General features: G+C 53.0%; 2 protein-coding genes across 2 annotated transcripts; both read right to left on the bottom strand.

Annotated features, from left to right (window-relative positions):
• Positions 1–836: 836 nt before the first annotated feature.
• On the bottom strand, positions 837–11,869 carry LOC107530536 (uncharacterized). The gene is made up of 8 exons (XM_087828394.1): positions 11,750–11,869; positions 10,460–10,529; positions 6,916–10,177; positions 6,542–6,665; positions 5,033–5,271; positions 4,343–4,413; positions 3,979–4,083; positions 837–1,760 (listed from the first exon to the last, which is right to left on the bottom strand). The coding sequence occupies exons 3-8, from the start codon at positions 7,135–7,137 to the stop codon at positions 1,586–1,588; spliced, it is 936 nt and encodes a 311-aa protein (XP_087684520.1). The 5' UTR covers positions 7,138–10,177; positions 10,460–10,529; positions 11,750–11,869; the 3' UTR covers positions 837–1,585.
• Positions 11,870–14,249: 2,380 nt separating this feature from the next.
• SDF2L1 (stromal cell derived factor 2 like 1) lies at positions 14,250–16,643 on the bottom strand. The gene is made up of 3 exons (XM_016204253.2): positions 16,439–16,643; positions 15,872–16,068; positions 14,250–14,996 (listed from the first exon to the last, which is right to left on the bottom strand). The coding sequence occupies exons 1-3, from the start codon at positions 16,623–16,625 to the stop codon at positions 14,715–14,717; spliced, it is 666 nt and encodes a 221-aa protein (XP_016059739.1). The 5' UTR covers positions 16,626–16,643; the 3' UTR covers positions 14,250–14,714.
• Between the last annotated feature and the right edge of the window lie 2,986 nt (positions 16,644–19,629).

Raw genomic sequence — 19,629 nt, 5'->3', positions numbered from 1 at the left:
CCGGGAACTGTGGTCCCTGAAGGCAAGCGCTCCAGTCCCTGGACGCCGCCGGACCCTGGGCGGAGTCCCCAGTTGGGCTGAGCTGCCCTCGCCTAGAAGGGCCATCTTCCCCGGAGCGCCTCGCCTACCCGCTCAGCCCCGACTCAGTGCCATCCCCACTCAAACCCGTCCTGGGTTCTCAGGTCTTTTTCAGCCCGCCTCGAGCCTAAAGTCCCACCAGCCTCCGCCCCATCTCTACTCCCCTCAATGACAAATGCCTCCAAAGCAACGTCCACATTCGCTGTGTACCCGCTCACCTCCCATTCTCTCTATTTGGTCCCCACAGCTTCCAGGACCCTCTCCTGAGTGGCCCAAGCCAGAAGGTACAAAGTCCTCACTGGTACCCTGGGTCCCTCTCTTCCGATCGACCCTTCTCTTGACCAGATCACGTTTGTGTGCCCCAGCTAAGTCCTGGACCTCTGTCTACACTCAAGCACTGGGCGATCTTGCCCTGGCTCGTGATTTTAAGTACCGCTTGTAACCCTTGGCTCCCATCACTGAATTGCCAGTGCTCCAGACTCCTGATCTCTGCTTGGGTACCCACTGATTTCAAATTTAACATGTCTCCTCAAAGCAGAATTCTCCATCCCTCCCCCCTCCCCCAGTTTCCTCTCCCCTCCACCATTCCACTATCCACCTAGTCACCCAAAGCCAGTTGTCCTTGCCTATGTCATGTCACGTCATGTTATGTCATGTCATGTCATGTCATGTCATAGCTGGCTCCTTCTCATTTCTAGGTTTCAACATAAATGTCATCTCCTAAGAGAGCTTCCCTGCCCACCCACCCACCCCATACATCTCTATGTCAGTTCTCATAATTCTTATCACAACTTGAAATCCTGTATTAATTTGATCTATATACTGGTTTACCACACACACAGAGAAGGATGGAATGTAAGCTCCTTAAGGGAAGGGGCCCCAGCCGCTTGGTTTATTATCTCCAGTCCCAAGCAAGTTGTGGGGCATACACAAAGGCTCAATGAATATCTGCTAATGTCCAGCAGTCATCAAACATTTTGTGAGGACTCACATCTCACATGCATGTTTGATTCTAAGGTCAGTGTGTAAGGCAACAACTAGAGTCACTATCTTTGAAATTCCTTAGGGAGGTGCCAAGTTGGAAACTGACACACCAGCTCATTTTCCTCTAGGGAAGGAACACATCACTGTTTCTAAACTTGCACCCAAATAAGGCTTGTGTTTAGGGGCCAGGTGTAGGGGGGGGAAAGGTAAACCTGCAACTCAATGAGGTCAAGTGAGGGGTCACAGAGTTGCTGCAGGGGAAGGCAGCACTCTCTTCTCACTCATTTCTCTTTCAAAGTGCACGTGGCTGAATTCCCATGTTAGATTGAAAATGAGGGAATATCACAGTAGCACTGACCTGACCATCTACTGTATGCAAGCAGGCCTCAGGATGGCACTACCCTGACAACCTCTTCAGGCTGGAGGGATCCCATGGGATTGCACAGCCCCTAGGGAGCACAGCATGAAAGGCAGCTCCATGAGAACTTTATTCACTCCTCCACCACAGTCTGTAGGGAAGAAGTTATGGGCCCCTCTTGTGGGCCACAGACTCTGCGCTGCCAGGGTCATTCTCTGAGTCATCTTTAGGTCTGGGCACAGGCTGGAACTTGAGCAGGACAGGTGGAGTGAAAACAGAGGTCTTCACTGAATGGGATGGTGTCTCCTCAGTGTTGGGGGAGTCACTATAGGGTGAGGTCCTGTGCAGGAGACAATCAAGACATGTCCATGAGAGGTGGGACACCAGCACACAGGGCCATCAGAAGTACACGTGACAGCCCTGGCTGGTGCGGCTCAGTTGGCTAAGTGTCATCCCATGAACCGAGAGGTTGCTGGTTCAATTCCTGGTCAGGGCATATGCCCAGGTTTTGGGCTCTGTCCCCAGTAAGTTGCATGCAGGAGGCAGCCGATCAATGTTTCTCTCTCTCACCCTTCCTCTCTCTCTAAAAAAATTAATAAAAAACACATTTAGCTGGTTTGGCTCACTGGTTAGAGCACTGGCCCTCGGACTGAAGGGTTGTGAGTTCAATTCCAGCCAAGGGCAGGAATCCATTGCAGGCTCGATCCCCAACCCCAGTTGGGAGTTGGGGCATGTAAGGGAGGCAACCAATAGATGTGTCTCTCTCATGTGGATGTTTCTCTCTCTCCCTCCCTCCTCTCTTCCACTTTCTCTAAAAATCAATGGGAAAAATATCCTCGGGTGAGGATTAACAACAGCAAAACAACAAAAAAGAAGTACACATGAAACAGCCCCAGTCGCAGGCTGTGGGATGGCTCTAAATACACTTATACTTCCAGAAATCTCTCCCAAGAATGTTCAAGGCTGCTCGCTGCAGCAATACTCTGATTGTGAAAACCTGGAAACAATCTAAACTTCCATTAGGAACCAAGGTACAGCCATGCAGTAGACTATTCTGGAGCTGTTTAAAGAATGAGGTAGGTCTGGATATTCCAACAAGTAAAGACACACCAATGGTACAGTAATGGAAAAAATGCCTGAGTTGTGGGCTTGATCCCCAGTAGGGGGCATGTTAGAGGCAGTCGATGTTTCTCCTTCTCCCTTCCTCTCTCTAAAAATCAATATAAAAAAATACATATTTTTTAAAACAGACAAGTGTTAATGAGGATGTGGAGAAATTGGAACCTCATATACTATTTGTGGGAATGTAATGTGATGCAGCTGCTTTGAAAAAGAGTTTGGCAGTTCCTCAAATTACTAAACATAGAGTTGCCATATGACCCAACAATTCCACTCTTAGGAGTATACCCAAGAAAAGTGAAAACTATATACACAAAAACTTATACACAAAGTTTATAACAGCATCGTTCATAAAAGCAAAAAAAAAGGAAACAACTCAAATGGATAAATAAAATGTAGTCTATATCCATACAATGAAATATTATTCAACCACAAAAAGAAATTCAACCCATGGAATGTACACCACCAAGAGTGAACCCTAATGTAAACTATGGACTTCAGATGATTATAAAGTATCACTGTAGGTTCCTAGCTTGTAATAAATGTCTGGTGGGTATGTTGACAGTGGGGATACTATGGGGCAAGGACAGGAGGCATATGGGAACACTCTGCACTTTTAGCTTAATTTTACTGTGAACCCTAAACTACTCTAAAAGACAAAAATATATTTTAAAAAACTGTTAAGTAACAATTCATGCTACAACATGGATGAACCTTAAAAACTTTATGCCAAGTGAAAGAGGCCAAATATTAAAAAGCCACCTATCTTGTTATTCCATTTATATGAAATGTCCAGAATAGGCAAATCTATAGTGGTTGCCAGGGGCTGGAGGAGGGAGAATAGAGGGGTGATGGCTAAAGGGCTTCTTTTTGGGGTGATGAAAATGTGCTAAAATTGATTGTGGTGATGGATCATAACTGTGAAATACTAAAAACACTGAATTGTATACTTTAAGTGGGTGAATTATATGACATATAAATATCATATCTCAATAAGGCTGTTAAAAAAAGTCATCTGATGCAATGAAACAGTCTAAATCATATTTTGGAATAACAATGATACAGAAAATACTTAATATCTGTAAGTGAAAACACGGGCGATTTTTTTAAATCCCATATTCAGTAAATCCCTGCTTTGCAAAACACGCATGCATATAAATCATAGGGCTGCCCACAGTGGATAGAATCATTCCCTTTCTGTTGGCCTCTGAGCTGTTTGTTTCTGATTTCTCACCATTACAAACACTAGGGAGCAACTTTTCCAGCACCTCTGATTACATAAGGGTCCTTCCTAGAAGTGGAAGAATATTTGTAAAAAAAAAAAAAAAAAAAGAACATTTGTCCAGCCCTTGGCGACACCACGACAAAGCTGGGCAGAGGTGAAGCAGGGCTGAGCCAGGGCTGTTTCTGGCCGAAGAGAGGCTCAGAAGCACACTTACCACGGGAAGCCAGGGCAATGGAGCTTCTGCACACTGTTTCTGGGCAGATACGAGAAATGGAAGCCTCCAGGATTGAGAACCAAGGGAGTCAGATCAACCATGCGGCTGCAAGACAGGGCAGAAAGGCACTGTCAACTCTGGGATCCTCCCAGGCAGGGTGTCCCCAGTCTTGGAGGGCACCACTCTGACATGGGGACAGGGACCTCTGAGCCCAGACTCCTTCCCTGGACAGAGAATAACCACTCAGGACTATGGTGAGGGTTAACTAAGAGGTGGGAAGAAATAATAGCTGAGCCCGGTACAGAGGATGCTCCCCCAAATGCTCCCTTTCACTTGCGTCAAGCCCAGAATAAATTCCCTTTACCTCCTTGGGTTCGATGACAGGCCAGTCCAGTTTAATTTCACTTCAGAACTTGAAATTCCCAATTTCTCTGTCTGCAGGAAACAAAGGTAATCTCAGGACAAGTTTGGGGGCCTTACCATGAAAAAAAAAAAATCACCTGTATGAAAACTATGCGACTTTCATTCAATCAGCAAACATGTCAGGCTCATCCTCTGCGCCCACCTTGAGCTTGGCGTTAGGAAGACCAAACTGGATGGGGGCTAGGAGACAATTGAGAAGGTCCTAATCCAGCCTGGGGGTGGGGTGGCCGGCTGGAGTGAGTGTGTTGGGGAAGTAGGAGTCAGGAGGAGCAGGAAGGCAGGAAGGGCACTACAAGAGAATGACACCCTAGGGGAGAGACACAGCAGGGGGCCCGTGGTTCTCCACCTGTCCTTTGGCAGCTCTAGGATTCTACCTGGTTCATTTGGGGCTGCTTTGCTCGGCTGAGGCCAAGCAGGTAGAGCTCTGTGCCTTCAACCCCCACCCCAACTCTTCAATCAGAGTAGCCCCCCTTTTATCACTTTATCTGTTTGCCTGCAGTCTTTAAAAGGGCTCTGCTGCTTAGAAAGAAAGTTTGAGAGTCACTGCTGTGGGCCCTGAAGAGCTGTGGGGGCGGTTCTGAGCAGGCTGCCCCTCCCAGGGCTGTATGGAGAGGGCAATACACCCACTGACCGACTTGCTACGCAGTGCAGGAAAGGGGCCAAAGACCCTGGGCATAGTGTAGACAGGGGGTGGCGGGGCCACCACAGAGGGTATGGTGGTGGCAGGTGGTGGCAGTGGCGGAGGCAGCGGCAGGGGCGGAGGTGGCAACAGTGTTGGTGGCAGGCATGGGGAGGTTGACTGGTTCCTCAAGAGGATAGGTCCTGGTTTCTTCACTTTTGGCTTCCTTCTCCTCTTCTTCTTCTTGGCATCTGTGACAAAAGGTGCCAGTGAGTGCCTACCCCTCAGCTCATCTAGGATGGGGCCAGGCACGATGGTGTGGGGTATTCCAAGAAAGAGGGGAGGCAGATCCCCCAAAGGGCACCACATAGCAATGTTTAGAACCACTGTTGACAGGCACCAACGTGAACCATCTCAGCACCACAGCTGCCCCACGTGGAAAGGGTACTTTTGTCTCTATCTTCAAGGGGAACCAGAAACTCCAACTGTACAAGGCACAGGCAGGATCCACAACCAAGCTGTCTGGCTTCAAGGGCAGAATTTCATGGGAAGTGGTAAGAGTGTCACTGCCAAGGAGGGCTGGGCTTGGCCTGGGCAGGTTGGTCTGCTGCCACCACCCTCTAAGCATCATGGAAAGTGCTTGAATCTGGCGGTACTCTTGGGAATCCAGGTCCTGGACAACGAGCCCACTGACAGTACCCAACCGCAGGGCTGTCCTGAGGGCGTACAAAAGGTCCTTCTATGAGAAAACCCACATGGAGGTCTTGCAGAAGGGGCTCAGGAAGGGAATCTTTGAGGGGAAGGACCCTGGGGTCTGCCCCCTCTCCTCTCTCCATGTTAGGTTGTCCTCCTGTATTCAACAAGTCTGGCTACTTTTACTGTTCAGAGTTGAAGACTACCAGCAAAGTGGAGGTCAAAAAGCTCCTCATACCCCCCACAAGAACAGCTCATCTAGGATTGTGATAATCAATACCAGGGAGCATTGTCCTGGAAGCTAAGAGCCTGTATCCTGTAGCAACCCAGACCTGAGTTCAAGTTCAGGTTCCACGACTTACTATGTGACCTAGCCTCCTTAGTGAAGAGAAACCTGAGGCCTAACACCCAAACCGATGTGTGGGCTTTCTTGGGTCCTGAAATGACAGGGCAAGTGTAGAAAGACTTCTATCAACCTTCTTCGAGATCTGAATATGGACTAAGCATCAGTTAATATTAGGGAACTGTTGTTAATTATGTCAGGTTTGACATTGTGGTTTTGTCAGAAACTCTTTTTTTTTTAATTAAGAAGCACTCAAAAGTATTCAGGAATACAGTGATGTCTAAGATTTCCCTTAAAGGGTGTATAGAGAGTGACACAAGCATGGCAAGACAGGGGTAGTTGCTGAAGCTCGGTGACAGGTACTTAAGTGCTCCCTGTAGCCCCTAGTTTTGTGTATGTTCATTCTCATAATGAAGACTTCAGGGACAAGGGGTCCTGGGTCAGGTTTGCTGGGTTACTTGGGCCAGGCAGAGATGGAGCCTCACCCTGGGAATAGAGGTACACGCGGTGGATGCCCTTCTTCAGGTGCTCCAGGCGCTGGTGCATCTCCTGGGCGCCCATTCTGTTGCAAAAGTTCAGCTCCCCCTGGACTGCACAGAAGAATTTCGCCTGCGACAGCAGCGTAAGAGGTAGGACAATAGGAAGGAGGCCGGACCGGCGAGACGCCAGCCCCCTGCACTCGCCAAGCTGGGCTGCCTCAGGCTTCTGGAAGACCCAACTCTGCACATCCAGACGGGCCCAAAGCCCTCCCTTCCCCCCACGCCCAGGGTCCCGCCCTAGAGGGCAGGCAGCGGCGGGGACAGCCCCCACCCTTGTGACTCCCACCCCACCCTCCCGCAGCCCCGCCGGCAGCCCGCACCCAGAGGAAGGAGAGCGGCCCGCGGCGCTCGCACTCGGCCTGCTTGACCTTTCGCACCACCCTCTCGGCCAGCGCGGGGTTGCGGTCGAGGCTGCGGAAGAGGCGGCGCAGCGCGCGCTCCGTGTAAGTCGCCGCCTGCCTCTCGAAGTCCTCCTCGGATATGAGCTGGCAGAAGGTGACACTCTGCGGGAACTCCTTGTCGAACTCGTCCAGGACCTCCATCCGGGGGCGGCTGGGGGCTGGCCCCCGGCTGCCTGCGGCCGTCGGGGCGGGCTCACCGAGGGTCCAGGCACGCCGACCCCACCCGCTGCAGGCAGGGGCAGAGGGGCCGCTCCCAAGGCCCGAGCTCAGGTCACCCGGGGCGGCGGGGCCCCTCAGAACGCGCCCGCGGCGGTCCCTACAATCGCAGCGCCGCGGCCCCCACCGCTCCAGCCAATCCCATCGGAGATCGCGGGCGGCCCAATCCGCGCGAGAGGGCCGCACGTGACAATGCGCGCAGCTCTGGGCATGCGCTCTCGCACCTTCGACGGTGGGAACGCCGCCGTGCGGGGCTCGACCCCAATCCCGATGGGGTGCAGCTGGGCTTTGATCGGGGCCCACCTACGGCCACACCAAGAACCTAGTAAGCGCAGGAACTTTCCAGCTTCTTTAAGGCCCACATCCCTGGGCTGGTCTCCATCCCCTCCCTGTCTCAGCTGCTCCCCCTCCTCATGGTCTGTAGCCTCCCAGTCCTCCAGTGGGAGCAAGTGCCAGGGGACTTCATGCTGCCCCTACTCCATTTGCCCCGGGACTTCTCACCCTCTTCCTCGTCCTCTCCAGCATCAAACCCACCCTTCTCCAGCTTGCCCTCTCTCCCCCGATATAGTAGGCAGTTAGACATATGAGCAGAGTAGGAAGGCCAGGTACCTAAAGTCACCAGGGTGCCTAGAAAAGAGGTAGTTGTAGGGTGGGACCTCACTCCCAGGGTGACCTTTCCTCTCCTAGCATATCCCTGGTCATGCCCGTGGTTACACAGTTTGGACTCTCCCCTGACCTTTCCTCCCCTGGCATTCCCTACTCATGTGGTAGACTCCCGTAGAGGAACAAGGGGCTGAAAAGTAGCCTCATATGACTCCCATACAAGCCTTCGCACAGCCATTCCCTTAAGCATTAAGCCCTCAAGACAATGAGGTTCTGACCGGAATCTAATAATCTTAGGCACAAAGCCTCTGGTCTGTTGATGACAGTCTTGGTCAAACTAGAGATAAAATCTAGGCCTCAGTTGTGTTTCAGCTCCAGGCCCAGAAAAGCAGCAAAACCAAACACCATGGCTGAGGACTGGCTTTGATGACTAATGATCCCCTGGTGGGGGCTGACCAATCAATGGAGACCAGGACCCTGAGGAGACACTTCTGGAAAGCTGAGGAATATTCTATTAAGATCCTCCCCTGAGACCTCCAAGTAAAAGCTCTTAAAATGAAGGACCCAGAGTGCTCAAGCTTTCTCTCGAGTACACCCTTGCCATTCCCCCTCTCCTTCCCCAGGTGTGTTTTCTTAGCCTTTCTTTCTCCGAAGCTGCAAGGGTCTTTCTTTTGCCTCTTAACTTGTTTCCTGAGTCCATACGGCCCAGCTGGCTCACTTCTTCCATGGCTTATTTCTTCCATAGCTCATTTCTTCTACCCCTGTGACTTTTAAATAAACTTTCACTTGTATTTGAGTCTTGGCTCTGAATTCCTTTTTAGCCAAACTCAAGGACCGAGGTCTAATATCTGGTACTGTTTCACAATTAACACCCCTTTACAGCCACTTCTTTGCTGTATACTCCCTGTTGTGTCTTCTACAGCATCTCCAGCTGCAACTTGCCTGTTTCAGAAGGTACTGTCTCCACCATACCATTTGGACCATCTTACTCACTTCTTGGTCCCAACCCAGAACTGCCTTAACAACCCTAACCTGCCTCTCAAACTCAGACCTCCCTTGGGTTCCAGACCCACATCCAGTGTCTGCTGGGGACATTTCTTGGGCATCTCACACTGAACACATCCAGATTGGCACACAGCTTTTTCTCCCCTCTCCTACTTGGTCAGTGGCTGATACCACCATTCACCCCAGCCACTGAGGGGCATGCAACCCTAGACTGTTTCCTCCCTGTCTCCTCCACACACCTTTCCCCAACCCTCTAAATCAGCCCTGAGTTCCATGGAGTGCACCTAAAAAGTTTAATGAGATTTTTCACCCCCTACCACCAAACCACCAGCCCTCTAGGCCTCAGCTCTCCCCATCATAGGAATTGGCATTCACTTCCTCCTGCTTTGAAGACACCCAAGGAGGAAGATCTGGCCTGTGTATTTGTCTAGGGTTGCAGGCAGATACACCTAGGTTCAAATATCCATTCTGCTTCCTGACCCGTGACTTACAAAACGAGACTTTAAAATCTATAGTATGTGCCTTTTCAAAAACAGGACAAGCATTCTCTGAGGGGTCAAAAAGATCGTTGATTAACCCTCCAATCATGTTATGCTAATATTACTTCATATTTATACATTTATTTGTATTTTTTAAAAGTGTAATAGGTCCCTCTCTATGCCAGGCACTGCCAAGAGATTAAAAAAAAGACATGGTCCTTGCCCTCAGGGGTTCCCAATCTAATGACTTTGGCCACAGGGAGAACATTTCAATCTAACAGGTTCTGCTGGAGGGAGAGTGGATGCTCTTGAACCCAGATAAGGCTTCCCCTAAAAGGGAACATTTAAACAGACCCCTGAGTCCACAAGCCTCACCAAGCAAGGGCTCCAGCCAGTGGGTGCAGAATCTGCACAGGAGTAAGGGTGGCCACCTCCAGTCATGGCACCTGGAGCCAAGGGAGAGGGTGGACAGGCCTGAGTCAGGTGGCCTTGGGATGAGGAACCCCAAGAGATGAGGCATAGGAGGCAGGAGAGCATGTGTCATTGCCCCTCATCCATCCCATGGACACCAGGACTTCTACCCCCAGGATGGGGGTGAAACTGGTACCCCAATGTGCTCAGCCATGGTTGAGAGGTACTCCCAAATGCCCATCTAGAACCTGGGCTTCCTCTCAAGGAGAAAGGCTTGAATAACTGTCATAGGGCACATAACTGTCATTGTGCATTGTGTCAGGTCTTGATGGTGGAGATGGCCCTGCCAGCATGCCTATGGCCAGGCACCTTGGCAGTTCAGCTCCAATCCCCCCAATTCCAGCTGTGAGGGTGGGCATGCCAGGCACCTCACAGTCCCTCCTGCAGGTTCAGGGCAGCATATCTCCCTGTAAGAAAATAAGAGGGTGCAGTTGGTGGGCATCACCTTCGGGCTTCATATCCCAAGGATACCTGCCCACCCCAAATAGCGCTGCTCCTGCTGAGAACCCAGGACATTGTTCCAGCGTCTGATCCTCCCCAAGCCTTCAAGAAAGGCTTGGTCCAGTTCACCTCCACGGGGTCAAGGGTAAGCTGAGTCTGAGCCAGGCCCAGACAGACCCTCCATGCAAAGCAGTGGGCCTCTATTTTTTCTACAAGACCAGGACCAAACCCTGAGTTCCCAATCTTACCCAGGGTGCTGGTATGAAAGGTCCTCTTCAAACCAGAGCTTTTCTCAATCCAGGGCCTCTGATTCTGCACCTGTCCAGTGGTGACCCAGATGGAGAGCTTAAGGGCAATCCCCCAGCTCTGCACTCACCTAATCCTCTGATGGAGGGTCCAGCCCAGCTCTGAACCAGTATCTAACTGCTGGGAAGTGGGCTGAGGCAGCAAAACTCCCTCTCCCCAGGTGCTGTGTGTAGTGGGCTGGACCTGACTGATGCCCTTTCATCATTGCACTGCTTCCCAGCGGCCCACAGTAGTGCAACAGGGAAAGAGTGTCAGGCAGGCCTGCCAGTGCCTGCCTCGCCTCTCCCGGTGGTCTGTCGGTGGGGAATCTCTCAGGCTAGGAATGCAGGCCCACTGGGGCGGGGCCTCTGCCTGGGGGAAGGGTGCCCTCTGACCCCAGAGGCCCAGGCCCGGCCAGGATCTCAAGTTTCCATGGAGAAGGGAGCCAGCAGGGCAGGGGGGAGGGGAGACCTGCAGGCCGAAGGGGCCCTGCCTGGGGAGGAGAAGGTGTGGGGGAGGGGGGTCCCCAAGGTTGGTCCCAGATGCCATGACAATATCATTGCACTGCTTCTCAGAGCACAGTAGTGCAACCTCGTCAGAGCACCTGCGGCCAGCAGGAGGGACCCCCTCCCCGAATACCCGTAGTGTGGGAAGCTCAATCGTGGGTGGTGGGGCTAAAGGCCCCGTCCTGGACATCAGGGCCAGGAGGGGGGATTTCAGCGGGGCTGGAGTCCTCTGGATCCTCAGGATCCCAGGGCACCCGGATCTTATTCAGCCCGCTCCAGGTAGCGGTGGACGAGAGATCCTCAAACTAAGGGGTAGCTCCAAACCCGAAGCGGGATCGGACGGGGGAGGGGGCACACACACAAAGGAGAGGGGCCCATCCTCCACCGCAGTCCGAAGCCCACTGACGCCCGAAGCTAGGGTGGGTACAGCCCGACGACCCTGCGCGCTCACCAGCCAGCGGCTCCGGGATAAGAGCGGCCCCACTTAGGGACGACGCGACCCTGCCAGCTCAGGCCCCCAGACCCGGCCCCTGGCCCCCCAACTTGGGCTCTGCGTTCTGTCCCAACAGATTCGCTGCCCCAAGGCCCAGAGCGGCGCAGAGGAATGGGGGTGGGGATGGGGTTCCCGCCCTTCTGGAGTTCCCTGCCTGGAGAGAGCGCCCGGGGTTCGGGCTGCGCCCCTCCACACAGTTCCGCCGGGTAGGGCCGACCCTGCCGGCTCCCCTCGCTTGGGACCCTGCTACTCACGCGGCGGGTCACCCCTTCCGCCCCTGGCCTGGGCATGACTCGGAAGGTTAGCGGGAGAGAGGTCCCGGCAGCCGTGCGTGCCAGTGGTCTCCACCAGGAGGACCCCGCAACCTCGTGGCGCCCTCTCGCCCGCCGGCTCCATCTTTATCCCGCTGACAGTCGGCGGGGCCGGGCCCCCAGCTCCTCAGCTTAACGCCGCGCTCATTGGTCGGCGCCGGCGCGGGGCTTCGCCTCCCGCACTCCTATTGGCTGATACCGGAGCGATTTCAAAATAGCCTCCGGGCCGGGATTGGCGGTGCCGCGGCCGAGTCTTCGGCTCTGAGGTTTTAACAATGAGTTCTACAAACACTTTCTCCCCATTCATAACTTATCAAAAGGAACTTTGCCCGCCTTTTCTCAGCTGCAGTGTTGGGGCGCTTTCTACCCGCGAGGACTAGAACACTTGGAAGTCAGTGGGGGGCGCCGGCCGCGCGGCTGAGCCCACGGAGGAGGGGGCTGCGACCCTTCGAAAATGCCCGCGGTGGAGCAGAGCTACGGGTCTGCTTCGTTTTGCTTGCTGATAGCGCTCCCTGTACCTCGCAGACGGTATATTCGACTGCGGCGGTCTTTCTGGCCGGGATAGCTCCCACCCCACTCTCCTATCACCCCCTAGCATCGTCCGGCTTGACCCGAGTGGAATTTGCCAGAAGCCACCCGGGTAGGCCTGGGCTGCGGAGACCAGGTCCTGGAACCCGTGGAACCTTGTGGATCTGTGGGAGGTACGGGGTGTCAGCTTGGGTCCCGGCGTGGTTGCGATCACGCATTGGATAAGCAATTGGATCACTTTGTGGATAAGCATTCATAAGTGCGGCCCCTGGCCCACTGGCCCTCGCATAGCTGTAGAGTGTGTGTGGGGGGCGGAAGCAGAGTGCTTAGGTCTCCTCCTGTTTTATTTTCTCAATCCAATGGCTGAGAGCAAATGTTTTAGAGGCAGGCAGAACTACGTTTGAATTTTTACGAACCTCGGTTGCCTCCTCTGCAAAATAAAGACAATAACTGAACTTGCTGTATAGGGTTACCGCCAGGAGCAAACGAGATGCTGTGTCAATCGTTGGCCTGGCTTCTGGCGCTTAGTGTTCAATAAATGAGAGCTCTGCTGCTGCTGCTGTGGTTTTAATTTTTGGTCTTGTCCTCAATTCTGCCCGGAGCCATCTTACCTGCTCCCACCTTGGTTTCCCACAGATTTCTACATGTGTGCACTGTTTGATTCTGTTCTTAACACTCTGCACTTATGTCTGTGGGGACTCTTATGGCCAGGAGGGGCCAGGGATGGACCAGAGTGCCCAGTTGGATGGGCAGAGTGTGGCCCACACTACTGGTGTCCCGCCCACAGCCCCAGGGCAATCCACACCACAGAAAGGAAGCCCCCTGCCAGACTCTTCCTCCGGGGTTTATTCTGGCTGTAGAATAAAGCCCTCAGGCACACTTCTCAATGTCCAGGGCAAGTGGGAAGTGTTGCAGAATAATTCCCCCACCCACCTAGTGGCCCTCAGCCAATGAGGGCAAATACTTTGGTTGGATAACTTTGATGTTTTTCCTACACTGGGTCCCAGAACTCCCCATGGAATTAAGCTCCAGTTGCCCACAAGGGTAATTTGCTCAACAGTGCAACCTTCACCGGCTGCCTCTCCTCCTTCTCTCACAGCCCCACTGTGAGGATCACCCCAGAAACGCTTGGACTGCCATCCTGTCTCAGGTCAGGTGAGTGATGGGAGAGGAATGTAGACTTGCAGACTGCTCAAGAAGTTTGAGCAGAGCAGGAGTGCAGTGGGGAGAGGGTGGGGCGTAATGGGTTTACATAGGACCCTCCTCCCCTCAGGCCTCAAAATTGGCTACAGCTTCTCCCACCCCTATAAGGCCAATTGATTTCTCAAATATAAAGTGCTCTGCCCACACTCCTCCAAGCCCCCTCCCAACCAGTTGCTACCCCCAGCCTCTCCTGGGACTCTTTTACACATTCAGGAAAATGGCGCCCTCTTCCCCAGCAGCAGCCTTAAGCCCCTACCCTCCCACACAGCCCCACCTGGGTGGAGTTTGGCCACGTCCAGGAAGCCTGTAATCTCTGCCGCAACCTCTAGAGGTCACCCACAAGCCAGCAGAGCTGTTACCTTCATTAGCGCCCTCCTATTTATTGTTCCTGCCTTTAAGTTGTAATGCTTCACCCGACTAAATTGTGCCTCTTCTTCCAGGAAGTCTTCTCAGATCTATGCAGGTAGCAGTTCCTTGAAGTTCTCTTTCCACGCGATATATTTTGAAGTTTTCTTATCTCCTCAGGACCTTGGAAGGTCGTAGTTAGGGTCCGAGATTCCACAGGCTGGGGTGCATGGGGTGCCATTTACACCAAAAATGAGGGAGCCTGTGATGCTAATATCCAGCAGATGGGGCAGAGTCCTGGACTGGTGCTTGCTTAAAAACAAATGTCAAGGCTTTCACAACTGCTAGGGGAGAGGTGCCAGGAGAATAGGGGGGCCTCACCTCAAGGGGTAAAGGGTCTGGAAAGCTTGTACCTCATCCCTGCTGAAAAGAGTAGGGCTCCCACTCATCCTGCTGAGGCCCTGGATCCAGCTCTTAACAGGAAGGTTCATGATGCTCAGGGGTTGGAGAACAAGGGTCACTTGCCATCAGATAGTCTAAGGTTGACAGGGCAGTGTTGGAATGCATGGAAAAGCACCAAAAGGGTTTGGACAGGTTCAATTGTTCGACTGTGCGGGAAACAGCAGTTTTGCACTGAGGAAGAGATGGGGAACTAGGCCAGGGAGAGCTGGGACCTCCTGGTCACCCCCAGGCTCACTCCAAAACTATCACAGACCAACATTCTTTAATTAACAAAGGCACTTAAGAACCCCTACAAACCCAAAGTCTTCACCAAGAGTGGCCCTGCAGATGCCCTCACACTGCCACCCTCCCATCCACCCATCCACGGCACTCAGAGTTCATCATGACCTGCAGAGGGATCCACACTGGGCTTGATGAAGATGCCTTCCATGGCCTTCCATGTATTGTGTGTGTTGGCGCTGGGCATGCCGTGCACCTCATGCTGCCCACGGATGGGGCTCCCATATTGCTCACCAGTGACAGACAGGAACACAGAGGTGCCCACATGCTGGAAGCGCACGGTGGCCTCCCGCTCCCAGTGCTGCCCTGAGCAGCGCACCATCCACAGGTCAAGGTCGTCACCCTCACCGTCTTCCCCAAAGGCGCTCACCTCCTATGGGTTGGGGGGGGCAGTAGTCACCACAGAGGGCACACTGAAACCCCTGTGGTCACTTGCCTGGCAGCAGCACTCACACTCACACCTAGGGCCTGGGCCTCAGGTTCTTCCCAGTACCCCTGAGCCTCAGTTTCCACAGGTGCAAAATGGGACAACACAACCCCTAGCCCCACTACCCAGTAGGAACTCCCCAACACAGGTTCTTCAAACACATGCAAACCCCACCCCACCTGTCTGGGTGGTGACCACTGTCCCCCACAGAGCCAAGGCCTCCTCTCTCCTCCTCCATGTCCCCCCTCCCCCCACCCTAACCCCTCTGATTCGCAATATAAAGTCCACAGGCTGACGGTCAAAGTCTCTACTTAGCTCATACTTTTTCTTTTAACAGCCCTCCAAAAGCACCCTCTTTTCCACACCCTAACTTCTCACCTTTCCTCCCCTCCCCTCTCCCTCCCCCCTCCCCAGTTCCTGTGAATTCCATGCACAAGCTCTTCCGCCAGCTGGGAAAGATGCTCTGCTCCTCTCTGTGGCCTAAAGGACTCCTACTCATCCTGCCAGAGCAAGCCTGAGTTCCTCCTCCCTGCGAGTTTCCCACCTCAAAAGCCATGTGGATCCCCCTCCAGGGTCCAACTCGCCCCCAGGAGTGGAGCTATCCAGCAGGATCAGATCACTCTTCCCTGTCCCATCTTTCCGCTGGACTGGCGGAGTCACCTGTGTCCCCAGAGGGGGAGCTCAGGAAACATTTCTGAATTGAAATTCCTATTTCACACAGGAAGCTGAGGCCCAGAGAAGTGTGAGGAAGAGTGGGCTCTGTCCCCAGCCCCTTACACACACACCAGAAGCCTCTTCCGGGGCTGGGCAAGGGGGCTCACCTGGTTATTGGACAGCGGCGATGGGAAGTGGTGCGTGTGCAGGTTCTTGCCAGTGAGCACGTGTGTCAGCCTCACCGCCTGCCCGCAACGCACTGGGGACCCGCGCAGGCACCCGCCCTCCGAGCTGCCGCGGATGCGCCAGTAGCTATTCGCGTCGTCAGACGCCTCCACGCCGGTCACCGACTGTTGGCCGCTGCCTGAGGGCGACACCCCACCCCGCCCCCGGGGTCGCCTTCAATCCCGGAACTCGTGACCCTCAGCCCGGACACCATAAACTTTCCAGGACAACCTCAACCCTGGCACCCCAACGGCCCACCCCAGCCCCCACCCTTGGTCCTCGGCTGCACTCCTAGTCCTTTGGCCCACAGCTCCCAGACGACCCTCCTTCGCTCCCAATATACCGACGACCCCCTCCAACTGTCAGCCCTTGTCCCCCCCGACCCCCTAATAACTGCAGCCAGATAACCCCAGACCCTTGGCCCGCAGACCCCCACGTTCACCCAGCCCTCAAACTCCCAGCCCCAGGCCCCGCCCCCTAGCGAAGCCCGGGTCCTAGGCCCCGCGCACCGGATCCGTATTTGACGTCGTGCGAGTGCAGCCGCACCCTGTGCTGCGTGTTAAACAGCTTCAGCACCGACCCGCAGGTCACGAGCCCCGCGCCGGTCTTGGCGGCACCGCTGCCGAGCACCAGGAGCGCCAGCAGTAGCCCCAGCAGCGCTGCTCCAGCAGCTCGGCCGCATCCAGCTCTCCACATCGCCCCAGCCGGGCTCCGCCAGCTCGGATCCTTGAGCCGCTTCCGTCTCCGCAGCCGGCCAATCCGGCTTTGACAGAGTCCACCGCGGCAGCCAGTCGTGGGTCTGCACGGCGTTCCTCCTACCCTACCATTGGGTCGCCGTGGAGAGGACCCTCCCCCCAGCCTTCAAGAGCCGCTGCTGGGAGGGAGCTGGAGACACGAGGAGGGTTTTGATTGGTCCACGCTTCCGAGGACTCACCAATGAGCACGAAAGGAAGGCTGGTGCGGCTCCATGCTGTGGGAGAGCTGCCTGGGAGCAGCTGTAGGTGAGGGCTTCCCAACGAGCCCCCTTTGAATTCCTGTTCATGAAGCTCCTTCACCCCAGATCCCCGAGCCCTCAGTCATGGCCTCTCCCCTCAGACCCTGGGTTCGCAGCTGCAGGGTCTTGAGGTTGCTCGACCACTAAGTTTTGTGGTCACAAAGTCGACAGATCTCAGACACTGAATCGCCTGGCCCTTCAGTTCCCGGACCCAGGGATTAAATAATCCCCCAGTCACTTGGTCATTGTCCCCTCTCTAACACTGGGTCACCTCGCACTCCCTGGACCCTGGGGTTTCTGAATTCACATAGCATCTCACCCACTCCTTCCATGACACTACTGCCACTGGGCAGCAGATGGCAGCAGGGAGCTGTGGTGGTTGGCACAATGGCATGTTCTTCCCAGAAAGCCCCAGAGCTGTCTTAGGAAACCAGAGCCCCGGTAGAAAGTGACTGTAGGAACCAAGCCTCGGTGAATGTGTGTCCCATGCATGGGTCCCAGTCTCACTGCCTTCTCAGAGGGCTGTCAGCTCGGTCTTCAAAGAGTGGGAAACTTACACCCCTGCTTATCTACCCATTAGTGAAACATTCTGACATTGACTTCACTCCAGGCCCTGTGCTGAAGCCACCTGGGAACTGGCTCTGGGCTACATTAACCAATAGGCTGAATACCCATGCACTTGGGCACCAGCAAAGCAGGGAGAAAAGTTCATGTTTAATTAACTCATCCAGAATTTTGCATTCAGAAAATTCAGAGTAGAGCCACTTTAATTACAGCAACATGTTATTTTGGGGATTTCGTGCTTAACATTGTTTTTACTTCAAATTATTTATGGGATAGTGCACCTCCATCTTTCTAGCACTTAAGAGTGTCTAAATTGCTAAAAGTCTGCCTTGGATTTGACAGATCCTACACTTGAGGGGCCTCCAGTCCAGGGTGGAGGGGTTAAAGTACAATCTGGGAAGCAATGGATGTGTCCTGTTGCCCATACCAACCAACACCTCAAACTTAATATGTCCAAAGCAGAATTCCAGGTCTCCTCTCTCAAACTACCCCCTACCCCCTGCCAGGTTTCCACATCCCAGTAATGGCACCTCCAGTCACCAGTTGCTCAAACCCAAAACTTGGGATTCATCTTTGATTCCTCTCTTACGGCACTCATATCTAATCCAACACTGGCTCCAAAACAGATTGTGAGGCAACTCTCCTGCATCCCTCATCAGCACCCTAATCCAAGCCACCCCACTTCCCCTCCAGATATCTACCACCACATCCTGATTTCCCTGCTTCTGATACTCTGGCCCCTCCAAGACATTCTCCACACAGGAAAGTGACTTAGGCATTAAAAAGTATAAATCAGATCATTCCAGGCACTTGCAGAAGGAGACAGCTGTCAAAAAGGAAACTGTTCATCATTCTTTTTGCTCCCTTTTCCTGTTTCTCTCTGGAAATTGAATGACATTCCCTGAGTTAGTACAAGCAACTTCTTCGGGGTCACTGGAATGAAGGTCATGGTCCCAGTAACACAACCCTCAAATATACAAGATTTTTCATTCCCCAATGTCATATTTGTGGGTGTCTATGGCTGCAATAGACTGTATTTCTAGGCTTATTAATGAAGCAAACCCCTAGTTGGAATAAAAAGCATTTTAAGAGAGATATTTTATAATTCAGTTATATGCTAAATGATCAACCTAGTGTATGGCCAGTTTTATAAAAAAATTGCTTGTTTCAAAACAGTGTATTTCTTTTGTGTTGGGTGGGCTCAGGGTTCAGTATATGTCTGAATAGTCAAGCTTCTTGAGTGTTTTGCAATCTCTTGTTTTTTAATCCTTACCTGAGGATATTTTTCCCATTGCTTTTCAGAGAGAGTGGATGGGAGAGAAACATTGATGTGATAGAGACAAATCGATTGGTTGCCTCCCACACACTCCCCGACCAGGGCCAGGGATCGAACCCAAGACCCTTCAGTCTGCGGGCCAACACTCTAACCACTGAGAAAACCAGCCAAGGTTGAAGTCTTGTTCTTCTACTGAGCAAGTTTATAATAATTACCCCACTCTAGAAGTGAATTATAAAAAAAATAGCCCTGGCCAGGTGGCTCAGTCGGTTGGAGCATTGTCCTGTACACCAGAAGGCTTCAGGTTCCATTCCCAGTCAGGGCACATGCCTAAGTTGTGGGTTCGATCCCCAGTCAGGGCATATATGGGAGGCAACCGATCTATGTTTCTTTCTCAGATTGATGCTTCTCTCTCTCTCTCAAATCAGTTTTTAAAACCCCCCACCACATATCCTTGGGTAAGGATAAAAAATATAAAATAAAACCCAGCATCATGACAAATGGTTTGGAGCCACTTAAGTCTCAGAGTGGTTTCTTACACAGCAACAGACACCTGGAACAGGAGCTAAGGTCAGGTGTCTCTAGTACCATGTGCCAGTGGTTCCCAAAGAGAAGGGTCTGCTCCCACCCCAGGACAGTCCCTGGACATGTACCTCTGAGGCTGAGGTAGCGATATGTTCAATTCTCCCTTGAGGACTTAGCAGTGGGACCTGGGAAGTTGGTGGATATCACAGCAGCTGCTCTCAGAATCTTAGGGCTCCCCTTCTTGGCTCCCTCCTGCCATCAGGATTTCTTGCCTCTCTGGAGAGGGGTGGAAGATGGCTACACTTCACCATCCATGCTTGTCTTCAGCCATCAGTGCAAAC

This window comes from Miniopterus natalensis, chromosome 20 (genome assembly GCF_054644295.1).
Source record: "Miniopterus natalensis isolate mMinNat1 chromosome 20, mMinNat1.hap1, whole genome shotgun sequence".
In the NCBI taxonomy this organism is placed as follows: domain Eukaryota; kingdom Metazoa; phylum Chordata; class Mammalia; order Chiroptera; family Miniopteridae; genus Miniopterus; species Miniopterus natalensis.
The sequence above is the reverse complement of the archived record's forward strand: the minus strand, read 5'-3'. Positions and strand labels throughout refer to the sequence as shown.